At 38.5% G+C, this 18,669-nt stretch overlaps 1 protein-coding gene across 9 annotated transcripts in view; it reads right to left on the bottom strand.

The window, feature by feature from the left end:
• Positions 1–591: 591 nt before the first annotated feature.
• The window catches only part of IFT81 (intraflagellar transport 81), a 135,252-nt gene continuing 117,174 nt past the window's right edge, over positions 592–18,669 (bottom strand). For 7 of the 9 annotated variants that reach the window (XM_053927642.2, XM_053927641.2, XM_071221866.1 and 4 more), the window contains 7 exons: positions 16,893–17,042; positions 15,737–15,865; positions 14,700–14,789; positions 11,048–11,134; positions 9,951–10,022; positions 9,782–9,867; positions 1,131–1,317 (listed from right to left, as the gene is read on the bottom strand). In XM_053927642.2, coding sequence (XP_053783617.1) covers positions 1,266–1,317; positions 9,782–9,867; positions 9,951–10,022; positions 11,048–11,134; positions 14,700–14,789; positions 15,737–15,865; positions 16,893–17,042 — 666 coding nt within the window. In that variant the 3' untranslated portion in view covers positions 1,131–1,265. Of the gene's footprint in view, positions 1,318–6,288; positions 6,335–9,781; positions 9,868–9,950; positions 10,023–11,047; positions 11,135–14,699; positions 14,790–15,069; positions 15,334–15,736; positions 15,866–16,892; positions 17,043–18,669 lie in introns of those variants that run through there. The other 2 variants (XM_071221871.1, XM_071221867.1) reach the window with 2 other exon arrangements.

Below are 18,669 nucleotides of genomic sequence, written 5' to 3'. Positions count from 1 at the left end.
CTCCATGCTAGGAAGTTTCTCTGATTACTGAGAAAGAAGCTTTCAAACAAAAATTATGAGTAGGATACACTTGGGAACAAAGATCCAAAGCCATAATCCAGTTTGTATATTTTGTACAGGGTAGAAACAATTTTCTTCATTAATATTTTCCCAGGATAGCTAAAAAAGCCTAACTAACTCAAGATAAACATGCTAACAATTTGAAATTTGAGTCTTCAAATATAAAGGAAAAACATTTTGAAAAGTATCTGCAAACTTAAATGAAGTAAATGGTGGCATATAAATGTATTATCTTTCTTGAAAGAAAAATGAAATCTTCACGTACCTTGTCCAGATGAAGCAGAGATGGGAAGCACTCTGAACTCTTGAATTTTACTGGGAATCCTGTGCTAACTTTTTAGCACATGATAGCATCAACATTTATGGCAATTTTTATATTTAAAATAACAGTCCCCAAGACCTAAATACTATTTTAGATTTTTGGTGAAGATAAGCGATAATCCTTAAGTTCAGTACAATATTATAATGTGAATAGTTACTTAAAAAATAAATTTTGACACAACTATATAATTTTTAAATAAATAGCCATGATATGTATACCAACTTTTATTTGCCTTAGACAATACAAACAGAACAAAGATGTTATTCAAAATGTTAAATGTCCTTGAATTTTACAGAAGAAAAAGAAACTGAAGTGAAACTGTAGGAATTGCTGAACTTCAGATAAATGTTTCTTCAAAACAAGAGATATTAGTTCCTAAAAGATTCTTCTAAAGTTAAAAAAAGATTAAGAAAAACATTAAGCCATTTGGTTATTATATTTTTTAAAAACTACATGTTTCTTAATGGACGTATGTTTACATTTACAGATAGTAAACTTAGTCTCCTGTCTCATAAAGCTCAGAAGATACCACTAATGTCTAAACTAAGCAAAAATAAAGCCATTTCTTTTCGTATTAAAAAAAAACTTTAAAACCTAAATCTGCCTTAACATTATTTCCCAGGAAAACTTAATAGGGAATGGCTAATCTGAAAGTACGATGTTGTATAAACCACTTTCAAGGAAAGAAATACATCTCAGGAGTATGCTTATAACTCGCTGTATCAACTAAAGCCCTAAACGATGACAGGAATTCAGAGTACCAGCCGGTCCTCTCCTCCCTCCTGAATTACCTGACCAATGGAAGTTTGGCTCTGCTGTTTCAGAAAGCATTGTTTCTTACATTCCATCAACTGTTCAAAATCACGCCACATTTTCACTTGTTTCATATTCGGACCATGACTTTCTCGTACAGCTTTTTGTTTTTCCCGAAGTTTCTATTATAAAAAAAAAATCAAAAATAATTAATTCTCAGTTATAGGGATTTACTTCTACTGCTATAACCAGAAGAATATGGTACGCTCTGTACAATTGATGAATAATAGTTAAGTAAACCAGATTCTTCTATCATGTATGAAAACTAAGATTATACAAGTTAATTAAATTTATGGTAGACATAGGACAACGTGAAGTTAAAAAGAACAGAAAAATATAAAAGAAAGGATTAGCTAGAGAACATATATGCATAACCCATAGACACAGACAACAGTGTGGTGTTGGCTAGAAGGAAGGGGAGGCGGGGCTGGGAGAAGTGGGCAAAGAGGGGGAAAATGGGGGCATCTGTAATAGTGTCAACAATGAAAGTAAAGAAAAAATATATATAAAAGAGAAGGAGCGGGGAGAAAAGGGAATCTGGAACATGGAACAGTACCCTGGTGTAGAGAAAAAAGAATGCAGATTTTGGGAATCAGATGTCTTGCATTTCAACCTTGCTTTTGCCACAAGCTCTAAGTAAGACACTTAATTTCTCTGAACTTTAGTTTTCTAAATGGTTGATTAAGGCTAATAAGAGAGGATACTTATAAAAGCATCTGCCTTATAAGTTTTTTTCACATGACACAATAGATATAAAAATACAAGACAAACTATCATGTTATGCTATTATTATTAAATGGTGTATTCTTTCCTGATTCAGTATATGCTCTATACATGCCCTCCCAAATCAAACTGCATGCATACATTTCTAAGGGAGAAGATCTAGTGATTTTTTTTAAAGTACACTATTAAATAAACCCAAATCCTTATTAGAATTGTTTTTGTTACTAATAGCCTATAGGGTTCCACCTACCAAAACTTCTACTCACTGACTCTATTATTATAAACAGGAATAAGAAAAAATTTCAGCTCTCGCTGGTATAGCTCAGTGGATTGAGCGTCAGCCTATAAAGTGAAAGGTCACTGGTTCGATTCCTGGTCAGGGCACATGCCTGGGCTGCAGGCTAGATCACCAGCTGGGGGTGTGCAAAAGGCAATCAGCAGATGTTTCTCTCACACATCGATGTTTCTCTCCCTTTCTCCCTCCCTCCCCTCTTTCTAAAAATAAAGTCTTTAATAAAAAAATTCAATAAATTGCAAAAAGGTACTTTGGGTCTGCATTACGATGAATTGAGGAAGGGTGACTGAAAGGAGGGGGAGCACGAAGTCAGAGAGAGTGAGAGGCAGGAAAGGAAGGAAGGAGAGAAGAGGGAAACAGAGAAGACGAGAGTGTGCACGTAAGGAAACAGTGTGACAGAAACGCACTGGCCCTGCGTGTGAGAGGTCACCAAGAAAGACAGAGAGGAGGCAAAGGCACTGGAACAGATCATGTAGAAGCACCCCCATCTTTTCCTCTTTCAGAATACAGCTGAGCTAATCGTTGATCTAAGGACACAAATGAGAAGGCTAGTAGTTGATACTTTTGCCCAGATAAGAGGCTAAACCAAGCTGAGGGCCAGAGTCAAGCCACTTACTAAAAACTGCCCTCCCCAGCTCTGACTAATGAAAGCAAAGGTAAGAGCAGACAGCAATAGGAAACAAAACAATTAAGAAAATAGAATTTAAATATAACCAGCAATTTTCGACACAATACCTGGATGCAAATACATCTATTTGAGTCTATGTTACAAATAAAGTATCTTACAACAATTATTTTTATCCTCATAAACTAACACAAAAGAAGTCAGATAAAGAATTTTTAAAGTTCTGAGCATGATCTTAAGATTAAATTACTACTTAAACTGTAACTTTTCTTACATTATTGGAATAATTTCCTCGTCAAATACCCTAACCACCTATGAAAGTTACTTAAAGAACCAAAGGCAGGGTGTGGGCGCTACATCAGAAATAGTTAAATTTAATTTGCTTCCCAACCTCGTGTGTTTGAAACCTTTACCTTTTGACTGTGACTGACTTTAGTATATAATTTATTTTTAATGTTACTGTCATTTAATACAGACTTATTTTGTTGACAGTTGCAATGTACAAAAATACTTGTCAGAGGTTTCATTGTTCTTCAAAGGGGGCGGCGGTATAGAGCAGGGGAAGGTATGGGACAGTGTGCCCTGTAGCAGTAACGGCGGGCCGGATTTCAAAGGCCCGGCTGTCTTGAGGAGGTCCACGAAGGCCCACTCTGTGCTGGTTTGGAAGACTTAGGCTGCCATCACTTTGCATGGCTAGGTTCGTTCTCTGTCTTGAAATTTTAGATTACTTTTTTTCCTTTCGGTACAGCATGCCATTCCATTCTATTCCAGAAATGGAATAGGGCACAGAGAACAGAAAATTTCTCTGATAAAACTGAGAAATCACCTTTAAGGTTTTGTTTATTTTTCATGTGCTTGCATTGATCTGATGGACATTTATTCACAAATCACACAGAGAGAACAGATGAACACTTTGTAGAGAAATGGCTGATTCCAGGTTTGGGACAGAAATGTACAGGATGAGCCTGGAACATTTTGTCTTACCAGAAAATAAAAAAGCCATCAAAGTCTATTAATAGAATTGTTTCAAAAGGATTCAGGAACTTCCACTGGCCAAACATGAGGCAATTTGATAGGAATAAAATTGCAATAGATTGAAACATCAAATATGTTAAATCTACAAGTTATAAAGATACTTTTGAAGGATGATAAAGGACCAATTCTTCATTTTGAAACCTAGTAAATAAGCAAATCAAGCAGTTGTCCTGCCTTTCTTATATGAACTGTACTTTATGGTAACTAAATAGTTGGTAAGAAGTTGCTCTTTACAGAACTAGTTCAGCCAATAAATGAAAAAGGGACAACTTAATTAGGATGTTACCGCTCTGCAATCTCTGATGAATCACTGGCTCTGGGATGTGATGGCCAACGGCTGCCAACATTACAAAAAGCCTCCTGATAGAAGTGCGCCTCGTCGCCTAAAAAGTACGCTTCCCAACTGTTGGGTCATGTTTAATTAAGACTCTAGATCTAACTACCAATTCACACAACATACTGGGGGCAGAAGAACGTGCTAACTGACACCAGAAGAATGTCATCAACAAAGTTCAGGATGTTGGAAACCCATCAGGACAAAACCCATCAGGTTTCCCCACCTCCCCCCACGCTCCGCAAGAAATAAATTGTAAAGAAAAAAGATGGAGATTTCTAGAGAAAAAGACACTTAAGAAATATATCAACTAATAACAATGTATGGACTCTAATTAGAATCCTGATTTGAACAAATAAAACATTAAGCAACCATGAGACGACTGGTAAAGCCGGAACGCTGACTGGGCATTAGGTATTATGCAATTATTGTTAAATTATTTTTGGCATGATAATGATATTGTAGTTATGTTCAAAAGGAATCTTTATGATATACACTGAAATTCAACCACATAAAAAAATAAGGTCGCTGAGATTTGCCTAAAAATGATTCGGGATGGGATAACAGGTGGGACTGTACAGATAACACAAGGTGGGCCAGGAGGTTGGTCATTAAAGCCGGGTGATGGTTTCACGTGTGTTCATTACACCACTTCCTCTGCTTTTTACGCAGGCTTGAAGTTTTCCATAATAAAACGGTTTTTAAAAGTCTTTCTTTAAAAGACTTCAAGAAGTCTATTTAGCAATTACTCCACTGTTTTCCTCAAGTTCACCTTTAGAGCATTACTTACAGGTTTATAGGAGTTAATTCAGCTTTTATATAGAAGTATAGATACATGTATTTTTTAGTAATTATTCAAACCAGAAAAGGTAAATAAAGACAAATAATCTTGCCCTCACCAATTTCTGAGTCAGACCAATAGCTTAACTATATAGTGCATTAAGATGAAAACAAAGCTATGTTTTTCATTTGTATTTTCAGAATGGACAAACTACAACGTATATTTAATCATTTCCATGTTGCAGACTCAAGAACATTTAAACAATGAAATTAGGCACCCCTGTAGAGTCAGTATTTTAAAAGAAAAACTGAAGCTAAACAATCCCTGACTATGATGCTATAAACTTGACACTCTATGAGAAAAACTAGGAAAATCTTAACCTCAATTTTCAATAGTGAAACTAAATAATAAACAGATAAAATGATGTATTGTGAAATGGAGTTAACCTGCACTACGCGACACGGACTTAAAATAATTGAGAATGGTGTTGGAACTCATGTAGATAATTTAATTAAAATTTTAATCTACCTATTTCAGTTTCAATATGAGACAAAAAACTCCACAGTGGTTATGCGGTTTGTCCAGAACCACAACCTGAGGACGAAGCCAGCCTCCTTGAGGACTACTCCTGAGTTGTTGATAAGTATACGGCAGGTCTTTTTTAAAAAAAGAGAGGCGGAGCTGGGGTCTTTCATTAGAAGAACCAATCAGCAGGTATTCGAGTCCGAAGGTCAGGACTCGGACTCCCCACCACCTCTCCCACTGAAGTGGCTCAGAGAACAGAAAACAAGACTCAGTCACACATTCCTAAGACTGGCAGGGAGGCTGCTGAGTAGCTTAAGTTTTTCTGATGATTTGTATTAAATGAATCAATGTTTGTAAAGGGCTTAGACCAGTGCCTGGCTCAAAGTAAGGGCTTGTATTTATTAAATAAAATAGATGAGTATGTTTATACTTATCTCCCAGAGATATCTGAGAATAATCTGAAAACTTGGTAGTTCATTACATATGGCATTTCTGTTTGTTATGCAGAAACTTCTCATGAACTTTGTTATTTGAAATTGTTTTTTTTTCTCTTTTATAAAACTAAATTCCTAAGGAAGAATCTTCACCTTCGAAAGGGATTAAGACAGAACCAATTTCCCTTTGAAACTGTACTAAACTGTACACATATATACATATTATTTATTAATTTATTTTTCTTTTTGTACTAAATCTTTTTAAAAGAATGACAGTGTCATAACCATGTACTGAAAGCCCAAATTAGACACATTTAAAAAAATAAATAACATATTCTTACCTTTCCAAGGTTTTCCTGTTCAGCAATATTTTTGGTGTACTGTTCCCTAGAGAGTCAGCATAATGATTAAGTGTCAACTTACAGCAATTAATTTTATCATACAACTAAATTATAAATTAACATACCTATCAAATGTATTAAACAAAACATTTAGAGCACTGGAGTTAGGAGGAAACCCATTATCAAATACTCTCTTTCCTCATTCTTAGTTCTTAGAAGTTAGAGTAAGTAGTAATTTAAGGGAAAAAAAGGCAAAACATCGCATAAGAAATTAAGGGAATTAAAATGTTAAGTACTATTTCTGGTTGATTTATCCCTGAAACAATGGCAACCCATTTGCTTAAATTACTTTGTTTTTGAGGAGGTTTGCAAAAGGGAGAAACATTAAAGAAAAAACACTAGATAGCATCTAACCTGGAATTCCAATTCTAGGAAGTCATTCTACAGAAAAACTCTCATAACTTAATAAAGATAAAAGCAAAAACATTTACTTCACCATTGCTTGTAACAGTGAAAGACTGCAAACAAACTAAAGTTGATAGATGGGGAAATGTTTAAATAAACTACAGTACTCCATTTAAAGGAATAACATAAAGTTGTAAAAAAGAATGAGGTAGATCTATAAATACTAAGGTGGAAAGAATTCTAGATAAACTATGAAGAGAAAAGTCGTGTCATTTAATTTTTTTTATACACAAAAAAATCCCTGTGCATTTGCTAACACGCACACATTAGCAAATGCAGGGAGACAACATGGGTAACGTGCACCAAAATACTGACGCCAGGCGTTTCTGAGGCTCAGCAATGTGGACCACTTTCAATTTTTGTGTACTACATTTCGTAATGGTTAGTTTTGGGTTTTATAAATATTTCTTTTGTAATCTCAAAAAAGGGCAAAATTTTAATGCAAAGATAAAACTACAAATAACTTTGTGTTATATTTTTAAACAAAAGTATAATTATATTTCAATACTACCTAAGAGGTGAGATTTATTTATTTACTTTTAATCCTCATCTGAGGACATGTTTATAGATTTTTAGAAAGCGAAGGGGGCGGGGAAGAGAGAGAGACAAACATTCATCGGCTGCCTTCATTGCCTCCGCACGCGCCCTGACTGGGGACGGGACCTGCAACGTCTCGGTGTACGGGACAGCGCCCAGCCAGGGGCAGAAAGTGAGATTCAAAGTGTTAAAGACAAAGACTGATGGATGCAGAGAGACTTAAGACCACAAATTTGGATGGAAAAAGACCATGTTTCTGTGCAAATTACTATACTACTTAAGAAGGAATTAACACAAAATTGAGAATCTAAGAAATCGCAGACTACAAAGAGAAACCCCAGAAGTCTAAGTGAAGGAAGATTCACAATTATGCAAAAAGGGAGGTAAATACGACTGGGATGGAGAGAATGTCAATCAAAGTACCCCGAGTGCTCGCAGAGCTGAAGTGAAGGTAGAACTGTGCAGCGAAGTGAGGGAATAAACACAATCCGACGAACCTTCATTTTGCCCTTAGGATTTATGAGACACTACGTCACCCTATTTGCCTCTCCAGCTCTCCAATGAGTAACAGCTAAGAGGATGTAAATGTCACACTGACTTTAGAAGAAGGTATGGTTGTAGTTCAGATAACTTTAAATAATCCGTTTATTATCCTAGGCCTGAGAAATGTCCAATTGTTTTAGAATTTCCATTTATATTTTATTGAGAAATCAACAGGCTCATACTCTTTCCCTATAACACTAACACGTATTTTTAATCCCTTCCAGAAACAATCATGGAGCACTTGTCATGCCCTGGGGTTTCAGAAGTACACAGGGCAGACAGTGGTCATTATGCTCCAGGAACTCACATAATTTCCCAACCCCTGCTGCGCACATTGTATTGCACTTGATCTTCTGCGGTACATACTGTTTACCTTATTTTACAATGAGGAAGCGATCTGCTCAAGGTCACAAAACTAGGAACTGGATAAATCAAGTTCAAAACACATTGGACAGTCCCTCTCTAGTACTTTGAAATAAAACAGGCTGTCTCTCTAAATAAAATTCAAATTTGTAAATGATCTTTCAAAACTAAGCTGATTCCTTAGACCTTTGGCCTTACCAGAAAGTGACACAAAAGTGGAAAATGGAATAACAATAACATACACTGTGTCTGTATCAGTAATCACACTTGAAGCACGTATCAGTGAGTTGAGAATGTAGCTAACCCCGTTACATCTGTGACACTCTTATTGTGCACCCCCTAGTCAGAGCCCAATAGCCTCCTGGAGGGAAAGTGAGGAGTGATGAAGGGTTATTATAATTGTTAAAATGATGAAGAAGAATATCTGGTTAGAAAACTCAGAAAACCAACAGTTCAGGAGGAATAGTTCCTTCTTTGCTATTTATATTAACAACTTTAGAAGAAATGGAACTTAAAAACTTTTTATTTTTCAAGAACAAAATTAACTTCTCACATTTATGAAATATTAGCATTGACCATACAGATTTAAGTTTACATTCAATGAAAGAATCTGAGTAAGTGCATTTAATATGTTTACCATGTTAGAGTATTAGAAAAAATATTCTATTTATAGGATACCGTCAGTCTGGTTTGCATTCCAGTGCGTTATGCATAAAAAAATTTAGACTCTGCCAAAACATTTTATGTCTTAGATTCCTTTTTGTAACATTAAAGTTTATGCTACTAAAAATCTCAACTGCAGTCTAGAACCAATGTGAATCCTACACTTTGAGTTCTTACTGGGTAATAAAAGCAAAACATTTGAATTGTGCTAAGGGGCAAAGAAAGTGTATCTTGTACAATTACTGAATTTTATCACAGATAGCGATTCAACTATACACGTATTTTTAAGGCAACACTTGATTTATTATAGTATGCTGCAAGCTATGATTCCAAAAAATCACCATAGGAGAAGCAGGGGTATGTACAGACCCTCCCTCATTTGGAGGGCTGGTGTGCTGTGGTCACGCAGTTTCCAGCTGAAATGCAGCCCCCCGCGCTGCACCACTAGCAGGCAGGTGACTACAGTCCAAGCCACATGGGACTTTAAAAATAGACAAACCTTAGTACTTATCAAATTATGTGCATTCCTGGGTAAGGGAAAATGGGGAATTATTAATGATTACAAGAGTTTCTGTCTGGGACGATGAAAACTTTTGGTAACATATACTTGTGATGGATGCACAACAATGTAATTAATGCAACTGAACCGTACACTTCAGATGATTAAAATGGCAAATTTTACGGTGTTTGTATCTTTTGTGATAATAAAAACACTAAGCAAGTAAGAGAGAAAATTATACATCTTCCTACTTCCTTAGCAGGGCTAGACTATCCAGAAGATGTTTAATGAGACTTACACCTAAATTATATCTTAGTACCTGCTTATTTAAGGACTCTAAATTTTACAATTTCATTTTATTTATAAAACTTGTATAGGTGAAAACATTAGGTGATACAATACAAGAACAACAAAATTACTTGCCTAATTGCCCTTCTCTTTCCCTGCTGGTCAGAAGAGACATACGCTTTCATCTCTTCAGTAGCCCGGCAGAGCTGCACTTCCAGGTTCTGGGTAGAAAGACTAGGTTTTAGGTGAAGTCCCGATACAGGAAAACCTCAGGAAAGTTTCTGATTCACTTTCTTTGTCTTACCTTGATCATACAATTTGTATAATGGTATCTACTTTCTTCCTGAAGGCATTCTTCACGGAGTCCTCTGACTTCCTACAACATAAAGTTCTAACTGAGCGACATTACTGAAAAAACAGTCAGACGCAGCAGGGGCGACTCTATGCACCACAGAAGCAATGCCGCCAGTCCTTTCCTCTCTGTGGCTGTAACTTTGTTTGCTGTAACAGACTCGGCGGCAACCTCTTCTAGAGGTGGCTCATATCACTCTGAAACCACACTCACAGTTGTGCATTTACTAAGTACCCAGGGTGTGTCCAGCTCTCTGTTAAGTGCTGGGGACACAGCAGGGAACAAGACAAGTCCCTGCTCTCACTCGAGAAGGGAAACAGGCATCACAAGGAAAGACAGAATGAAGGTCATTTTGGAAAGGGGTAAGTACTATGAAGAAAATTCAGCAGTAGAATGTGGTGGCATGACTGAGTAGGCAATGTCAGACAGGGTGACCAGAGGAGATCTCTAGGAGGCGACATTTAGGCTGAAACCTGAAAGATGAAAAGGAGAGATCAAAGCAGAGCACCGGGGACAGACAGCGTGTCCGCAGAGGGAAAAGAACACGCACAAGCCCGGAGGTGGAAACAGGGCTGGCCTGTCTGCAGTATAAGAAGACAGCCAGGATGGCTGGAGCCCGTGGATGAGGAGCAGAGCACATGGATGTGATGAAGTTCATGAGGAGGTGGGGCCTTGTAGACCACAGCCTGGAAGTTACAGAGTCTAAGGGTTATGGGAAGCCACTGGAGTGTGGCCTAAGTTTTACTCAGTTTCTTTGGCTGCTCTTTGGAGAATCAACCCTAGGAAGGTAAGAGTGGAAGTGGATGAGCAGGTGGTGCGGTACTGTGGGGGCCTAGGAACACAGGTAGGGGCCTGGACTTGGTGGTAGTGGTACAGGTGGAAAATTCAGGGTGTACATACCAAGCTTGAAGCAATAAAGATCTCTGTAACTTAGGAAATAGACTCAGAGGAGGAGGGAAAGATTCAGGAATCTTTGACATTGGTGCAGAGAAAATATGCGTACACAGGCAGTTTTTGCTAAATTTTTAAAGTAAAAACTGTCTTCTTACCTGTTCTAATTTGGACCGATTGCTTTCGAGGCCCGCTGCACAGCTATCATACTGGGATTTCTTTTCATCACACTCCTGGGTTAGCTCCTAGTATAAAAAGGGTAAATGACCGAATAAGTGAAAAACAAAGGCCTAAAATGTGGCTCTGACACAATGCATGCCCTTGTTAGTCTTGTAACTTAACTCTAAGCTTCTTGGCATACTTAAGAGTTATTTATACAACAATCAGACATTTGAGAATTATGACAGATGAAGGTGCTGATAAAAACAATAGCCACCATGTACTGAGCTGTGTGCCAGGCTCGCTGTTAGGAGCTGGGATACAACAGTGAACAAAACAGCCAAAAACTCTTCCCCTAAAGTAACGTTCTGACAGGTAAACAGGCTGCTGAGTGCTATGATGGGTGAATGGGACTCTCACTGGACCTCGCCCAGGCTTGGGGATCAGTGGGGACAACGTCCTGGAGAACTTGATATCTAAGTTGAGGTATGCGGATTAGTAAGAATAGTTAGGGGGAAGGTGAACGGGGAGGGGAATGTTCAGGAAAAAAGGAACACTATGTATAAAGGCTTGGACGCTAGAGAGGAGGACAATTTAGGGTGTACAAGGAGTTCATTACACTGGTGTGTGTCTGGAAGTGTGAGAAGAGGCTGAAGACTCTGAAGGACTGATCAGAACTCTGTAAAGCATGTGAGGGTGTCTGAGCTCAACTTGGACAATGATTAAATCCCACAACTACTCCTGTGGGCACCGATCCCCCCACATCATGCCCAAGGGAAGTTCGGGGAGGCTGAGCACCTTACCAACGATGAGACTGATGGGAAGGGGTCAGAATTCGAGCTCAGGGTGTTTGAGTCGTTTCAAACTTTCTTCTAATGAAACATTTTGGATTAGGTAACCTGGAGTCTACTACAAACACCTACAAATGCTAAAAGTATCTGCTAGTGTGTGGTAAGGGGGAGCAAACACCCTTTCCAATCCAGAGCTGAGCTGAGCTCTCAAGGGAGAGGAACTGGCAGGGCCAGGAACACAAGATGACCCCCGGAGGCCATGCTCCCCTTGGTGAAGGGAGGCGAGGACTGTCAGTCTTGGTGACAAGAGTGATTACACGTCTGAGCAGGGCAGAAGACAAGGTCTGAGGCCTGTGCAGAGTGGGAAGTTAGAGCTCTGCACCCCATGGGAAGTCCAAACTGTGTTTCCACCTGAGAACCCATGAGTAAAGCATTAACCAAGGTCATGCTGAGGCTAGCCTGCATCGGTCCAGGCCTGGGTTTAACTGAAGACAAAGATAAAAATATTAAAACCAATTATAGGGAAGACATTACATAAAAAGAAATGATAATTAAACTGATGGTAGACCCTTCAACACAACAAATGAAATCAGAAAGCAATAAAAATAATTTTTCTGATCAAGCCATTACTTAAAAAGAAGAAAAAAGATGATTTACTTATGGAAATGATTCTTTATTGAAAGAACCACTGAAAGAAAACAAAACAAGGAAGAAGGAAACTGAATCCAGAAGGAAGGATTAAAATACAAGGAGCAATGGTGAAAACTGCCACGGATGTGGGTAAATCTAAACAGGAAATGATGAAGTAGTAGTTACACTGGTAATGACTGCCATGGCAACCCCTTTTAGAGGTGAAGAAATAAAATGGAAATAAAGTACCAGAGGACAACAACACACATGTAGCAGAAGAGGGTATAAATTATGCTAAGGTCCCTGTGTTGCTTGAGAGACGCTGATTAACTTTAGACTTCAAGCCAGGAAAATAGATGTTAAAAACTTAAGAGGAAACAGTGTTAGATGAAGATAGAAAAGGAAATTAGGGGAAAGAAGATAAAAGAGAACAGGATTTGTGCAATGGAGGGTAGGAAAGGGGAAAAGAAGCAAAGAAAAAGTGCGGTAAATAGGATGTCCAAAATAGACGTCGATCTCAATGTATCGATAATAAGAGTAAAAGTAAAAGGGACTAAAGTCACCACTTAAAAGACAGATTCTCAAACTGGATGTAAGAAACTATACCCACACCAAATCCAGCTATATGTTATTTATGAGACATAGACAGAGAAAAATGAAGATACAGAAAACTGAAAGTAAACAGAAGTAAAAATATACCAAGCAATACTAATCAGAAAAAGCTGGCATATTTATATGAATAGCAGACAAAATAAGACTCCTAGGCAAAAAGTATTACCAGGAATAAAGAGTCCAGGCAAAAAGTATTACCAGGAATAGAGTCAAAAAATAATGATAAAACAAATAATTTATCAGGAAGTTTTTTTAAACCTTGAATCGTGGTAAAACACACATACAATTTGCCACCTTAACTATCTGTAAGTGTACAGTTCAGCAGTGCTAAGTACATTCACACTCGCCGCTCTGCAGAACCCTGTCATCCTGCAAAACTGAAAGTCGCACCCATTCAACGCCGCCGCCCCATTCACCCCGCAGTCCGGAACAGCACCTCCAGAAGCCTGATCTGATGAACCTGCGGAGAACCCAGTGCTCAACAGCTGGAAACTACATTCCTTTCAAGATCAAGTCACTGAAAAATTAGGTTGGCTTCCGATCTCTCCACGACACACTTACCTCTAGAAGACTGTGGAGCTATACTTTAAAATCCTTAAGGAATGAAAGCGTGATGGAAGAAGTTTACGCTCAGTCAAGCTGTTGCTGAAACATTTAAGGCAACAAACTCTAGGACATGCAAGAACACGTCAGGGGATATTGTTCTTACGGGCCTTTCCTGAGGATGCTACCGGAGGAGCTATTTTTAACCAGTGTGCCCCAAGAATTTTTAAAGCATGCAACACCTGAATACTTAGTCAGGAGCACTGACCTCTTTTGCTTTAGATTTTCAAATAAAAAAATGACAACAGCTAACACAATGATAGCCATCTGGAGTGAATAAATCAAAATAATTCCTTTTTTTGTCAGATCAGCAAAAAATGTATTTTTTGGTATGCTGAAGAATTTTATTTTTTATTGTTTTAATCCTCACCAAAGGGTATTTACTAATTTTAGAGAGAGAGGAGGGGGAGGGAAGAGAGAAAGAAAAAAGAGAGAGAGAGAGAGAAACATCAGTGTGAGAGAGAAACATCGGTCAGTTGCTTCTGGTAAGCAATCCAACCAGGGTCTGAACGTGCAACCTAGGTATTGGCCCTGACTGAGAATCGAAGCGCAATCTTTCGGGGTATGGGGCCACGCTCCAACCAACTGAGCCACCTGGCCAGGGCCTAACAGTTTATCTTTAAAGCAATGGTCAGAATTAGCTTCCAAGTAATGGCATTTCACCACTTATAAGCTGTCATAGTTTGCCCCCCAGCAAAGCAAGTTCAATTAATCTAAAGTTAACCTGTCACCACCCGTTGGCAGACTTGGAGATTTACCTGGCCACAGAAGAATGTAGCCTCAGAGTTACAGCTCTGGCATGATTTAAAGCAAAAAGGTCACCCGGCTGCACTTGTGATTTCAGCTTAAACGCCCCCTTCTTCCCCTGCCCAATAACTTACGGCAAAATAAGTAGCATAAGTCAAAGATAAATCTTTACAGGTAACATAATTATTCTTTTTCACAGAATCATATCAATATAATACATCTCAATAAGGTAAAATGCTAAAAGAATCACAATATCAAATTTACTTACTTGACATTTTTGACGCAACTGTCGTAGTTCTTTTATAATTGGGGCTAGAGCTGACTTCTTTTCAGATACCAGTGAATTCAGTTTTTTTACCTGTCATTTAAAAAAGTACATGACATCTAATAAAAGAATTCAAAAGAACAAAAGTACTACATGCAAAAAGGTATTTATTGAAATGTTATATGAGTTCAAAAAAACTAAAAATTACTTCAATGCCAAACAATGGGGAAATGATTTAGTAATCTTGATTCTTCAGTAAGATGGAATACCATTAAACTATTCAAAATGTCAGTCATTAGGACTGCACACCAATATGGGAAAACACTTGTAATCTAACCCTGAATGACTAAGCCAAATTTAAAGTTGCCTATATACAACTACAATCATGTATGTAAAACAGTACGTCATTGTGCAGGTTATGCAGAATACACATAAACATGGATGAAGTGAAAAGCAATGACCAATCACAATGGGCACCGGCCACAGAGATGAACACGGTCTCGCGGGCCAGTGCTCAGTGTTCATCTTTTTAGGCGTTAGACTGTGGTGAGATGCAGGGGGTCTGGGTAAGTGGCCGCTGTGGACAAGAGAGGCGGAGGCGGGTCTTCTGAGAGTCTGGGGCAGCCGCTATTTACCCCTAAGGACGGAAAGGTTTCAATTTTAATGCCGGATGAAGCTGCACCAGTGCATTCTGGCTAAACAGCAGCCCTGAGTGTGGAAAGACACTAAGGACACACACAAAAGTGAAATAACCTTGTAAGTCAGGGGGGTATGATTTGGGAAAACTTATTTTTTATCTTAAATATTTCCTTAATGTTGTATAACTTTACACACTTCCAAAACCACAAAATGCATCAACAATTATAAGTTGAACAATCTTACTAAAATGCAAAAATTCAAAAAGAGATTGCTAGAGACAGATGAAAAAAATATAAACAATATGCAGAAATGAAAATTTAAATGTTTCACTGAAAACAGGACAAACAAAATATCTGCCTTCTAGCTACACAATAAAAAACTAATGAAAAACGTGTAATCACCATTTCAGACATGTCATCCAGGGTTCGTCCTTTCATTTCATCAACCTCACTCTTCAGGGCAGATACTCTTTCTAGCTCTTCCTGGGTGTAGCTGTATCCGGATATCCCCCTTTTCTCCTCGGTATTTTGCTAAAAGTAAAGAATACGAACAGGTGTCAGAAACGGGAGGTAGGGCGGTGGGAACATGACCATGGGATTCAGTCCCTGTACCACAGGCCACACCACCGGGAAGGCCAATGGCCTGCTACAACAGAGGGAGGACCTCGTGAAGGCACAGCTGAGTTGCCAGCTGGGAACTGGGCGCCTGTGAGGATGAGCTCTAGTCTTCAGGCTGGAGTGGACAGGCTCAAACCAGTTCCCAGTCTAGGGTGCTGTGTTCCAAACAGACTGAATCAATGGGTCTTGAAACCACAAGAGGAAAAATAGGAGTGTTACCACTCACCAGGTTTCCCACTTATCCACCTAGGGAATCACACTTCCCTTCTCTGTGGTATAGATGTTCTAGTTTCCAGGGTGGGCATGCTTCCGCCAGAAGGCACGTTAAGAGGTCCTAAACTTAATGCTCTGGCTCCCATGTTGTCAGTTGGCTTCTCATGCCATTGGACCAAGAGGCAAAGACAAGAGTTACTATATTGCAGGACATTATAAGGCTACTCGGTGCTGCTATACCATGGGGGCAGATAAGAACATGTTTGGCATCCAGGCGATCCATCAGGGCATATACTGGTGCTCCCACGCCCAGTTTAACAGTAAATAGGTAAGTGCAGCAGGCAAACTTCCACACAGAATCTTCCCTGGATATTTCTTTGTAAGCTCCACGGAAGTAGCTGCTTAGTGATTTCTGTCCAGCAGGCCATGATGAATAAATATTTTATGGTCAATCTCTTGGCATGATAATTTTGCTCATATTACCTAGCTACCCGTCCCCCACAAAAAACTACTTAGAATTCAACTGCTACTAGTTACCTCAAAGTCAGAACACATGAAAGAGTTTTTGTTGCTACATTAAAAATAAATGAGTCAGCTTATATGACATCTCTGTAATTAACCAGAAAAAATTAGTAACTGTATGATTTGTCCAGTAAAAACAATAAGCTACAACCCACACACTTCCCAGCACTGGTACTTTTAGCACTCCGAGACAATGCTGCATTACCAGTTGATGCTGAATATTTTCATGGCGTTGTTTAAGTAGTTCTTCTGTCCTCTGCAAGAGACCAAACTCAGCCTTCAGTTCAGCTATTATCTGATGCTTCTTTTTGAAAACTGTACTCTTGCTTCGAAGTTTACTGACATATCGTTTGAACTGCAGAAGAACACAGTATGTAGTCTAATGAGTAGAAAAGTAGTTGCTAAATATCATATATAAACTCAATGTATCAGAAACATTTTCTTTTCTAATGTCTAACACATGTGTTCCAAGTACATGATAATATCTGTTTTATTAGAAAACTTGAAAAGACTAACTGCTCAATTAAAATACTTTGTGTATGTTTAATTTTTTGGATCCATCAAAATATTGTAGATCCCTATGTAAAAGCTATTCATTTTGGGCTTTATAAATACGAATTAGGAAAACATTAACTCAACCCTCCAAAAGTAAAAAGGCTAAAATAAAAAAAAGAAGAAAAAGTAGAACAATTCTGGCTGTGGTCTTACCATGATATTTCTTTTGTATTACACTATTTTGGTAGTATTGGGACTAATAGAGTCAACAAGAAGAGTCACTTGTCACCACTATTTGTCATTTGAGAAATGTACTGTGACCATATACTCTAAGAAGCATCTTAGACCCTGGGGTAAAACTCATCCCACATGTAAAAAAGCTAAGAACGTTACAAGTTAGTGGGCACTCACAGTTGTTTAATACAGCTATTTACCTACTGATATTAAATTTATAACTGCTCTACTCCAATGGAACGACCCCACTCTTAAGTAAGACCAAACAGAGTTTGGAAAAGCAAATGAAATAAATATTTAAAGAAACTGATTGGATAGGTGCTGTTTATTAACTACTGGGCACTAGGCACTGTGCCAGACAGTGAGACTACAACTCCATACGAGACACTCCGGGTCGAGCCCTCACGAGCTGAAGGACAGCGGGGAAAACGAACACCGAGTTGATGCTGACAATTGTGGTGAACAGTATGAGAGTAAAGGGGCCCTGAGCATAAATGACAGGAGTTAAACCTGGGTTGGGAAGAAGGTAGAAAAGGTGCAATTGGGATTTAGGGGGAAGCTTATGGAAAATTTCCCTAAATAATTATATTTAAGCCAAGACTGAAGAAGTGGGGGTGGGTTATAGGAAGGGGAAAGAGGCAGGGAAGAGCATCCAGGTTAAGGAAATGGCAGGTTTCAAGGTCCCGAGGCACTGGCTCACTAAAAGTATTGCCTGATATGAGTGGCAAATGCCAAAAGCAAATGTGAGAAATTTCTGGCATTTCTGAAACAGAATATAAAACTTAAAAAAAAACCAAATTCCTTTTATGTACCATTAGTACTAATCTTTTCATATTTTTGTAAAGATTTTATTTATTTTTAGAGAGAGGGGAAAGGAGAGAGAAAGAGGAGAGAAACATCGGTGTGAGAGATATCAATCGGTTGCCTCTTGCTCCCCACTGGGGACCTGGCCCGCAACCCAGGCCTGTGCCCTGACCCGGAATTGAACCGGAGTGCTTTCGGTTCACAGACTGGCATTCAATCCACTGAGCTACACCAGCCAGAGCACTTTTCAGGGCACTAAGTATATTTAATTATAAAATATACTTTTTCCTGCTTTACCCTTTTATTAACTACATTATAAAATGTCCACCAAAAAAATAGAGATGTAAAGCAGTGGTCTTTGTCACTAAGAAGGACAGCCCTAGCACCTAATTTCATGGTGGCAACTGGAACCTACAGGAATTCAGTGAGTAGCTGCGGTAAGAAATGAA

This window comes from Desmodus rotundus, chromosome 7, assembly GCF_022682495.2.
Source record: "Desmodus rotundus isolate HL8 chromosome 7, HLdesRot8A.1, whole genome shotgun sequence".
NCBI classification, from domain to species: domain Eukaryota; kingdom Metazoa; phylum Chordata; class Mammalia; order Chiroptera; family Phyllostomidae; genus Desmodus; species Desmodus rotundus.
Note: the sequence above shows the minus strand (reverse complement) of the source record. Positions and strands in the feature narration are given on the sequence as shown.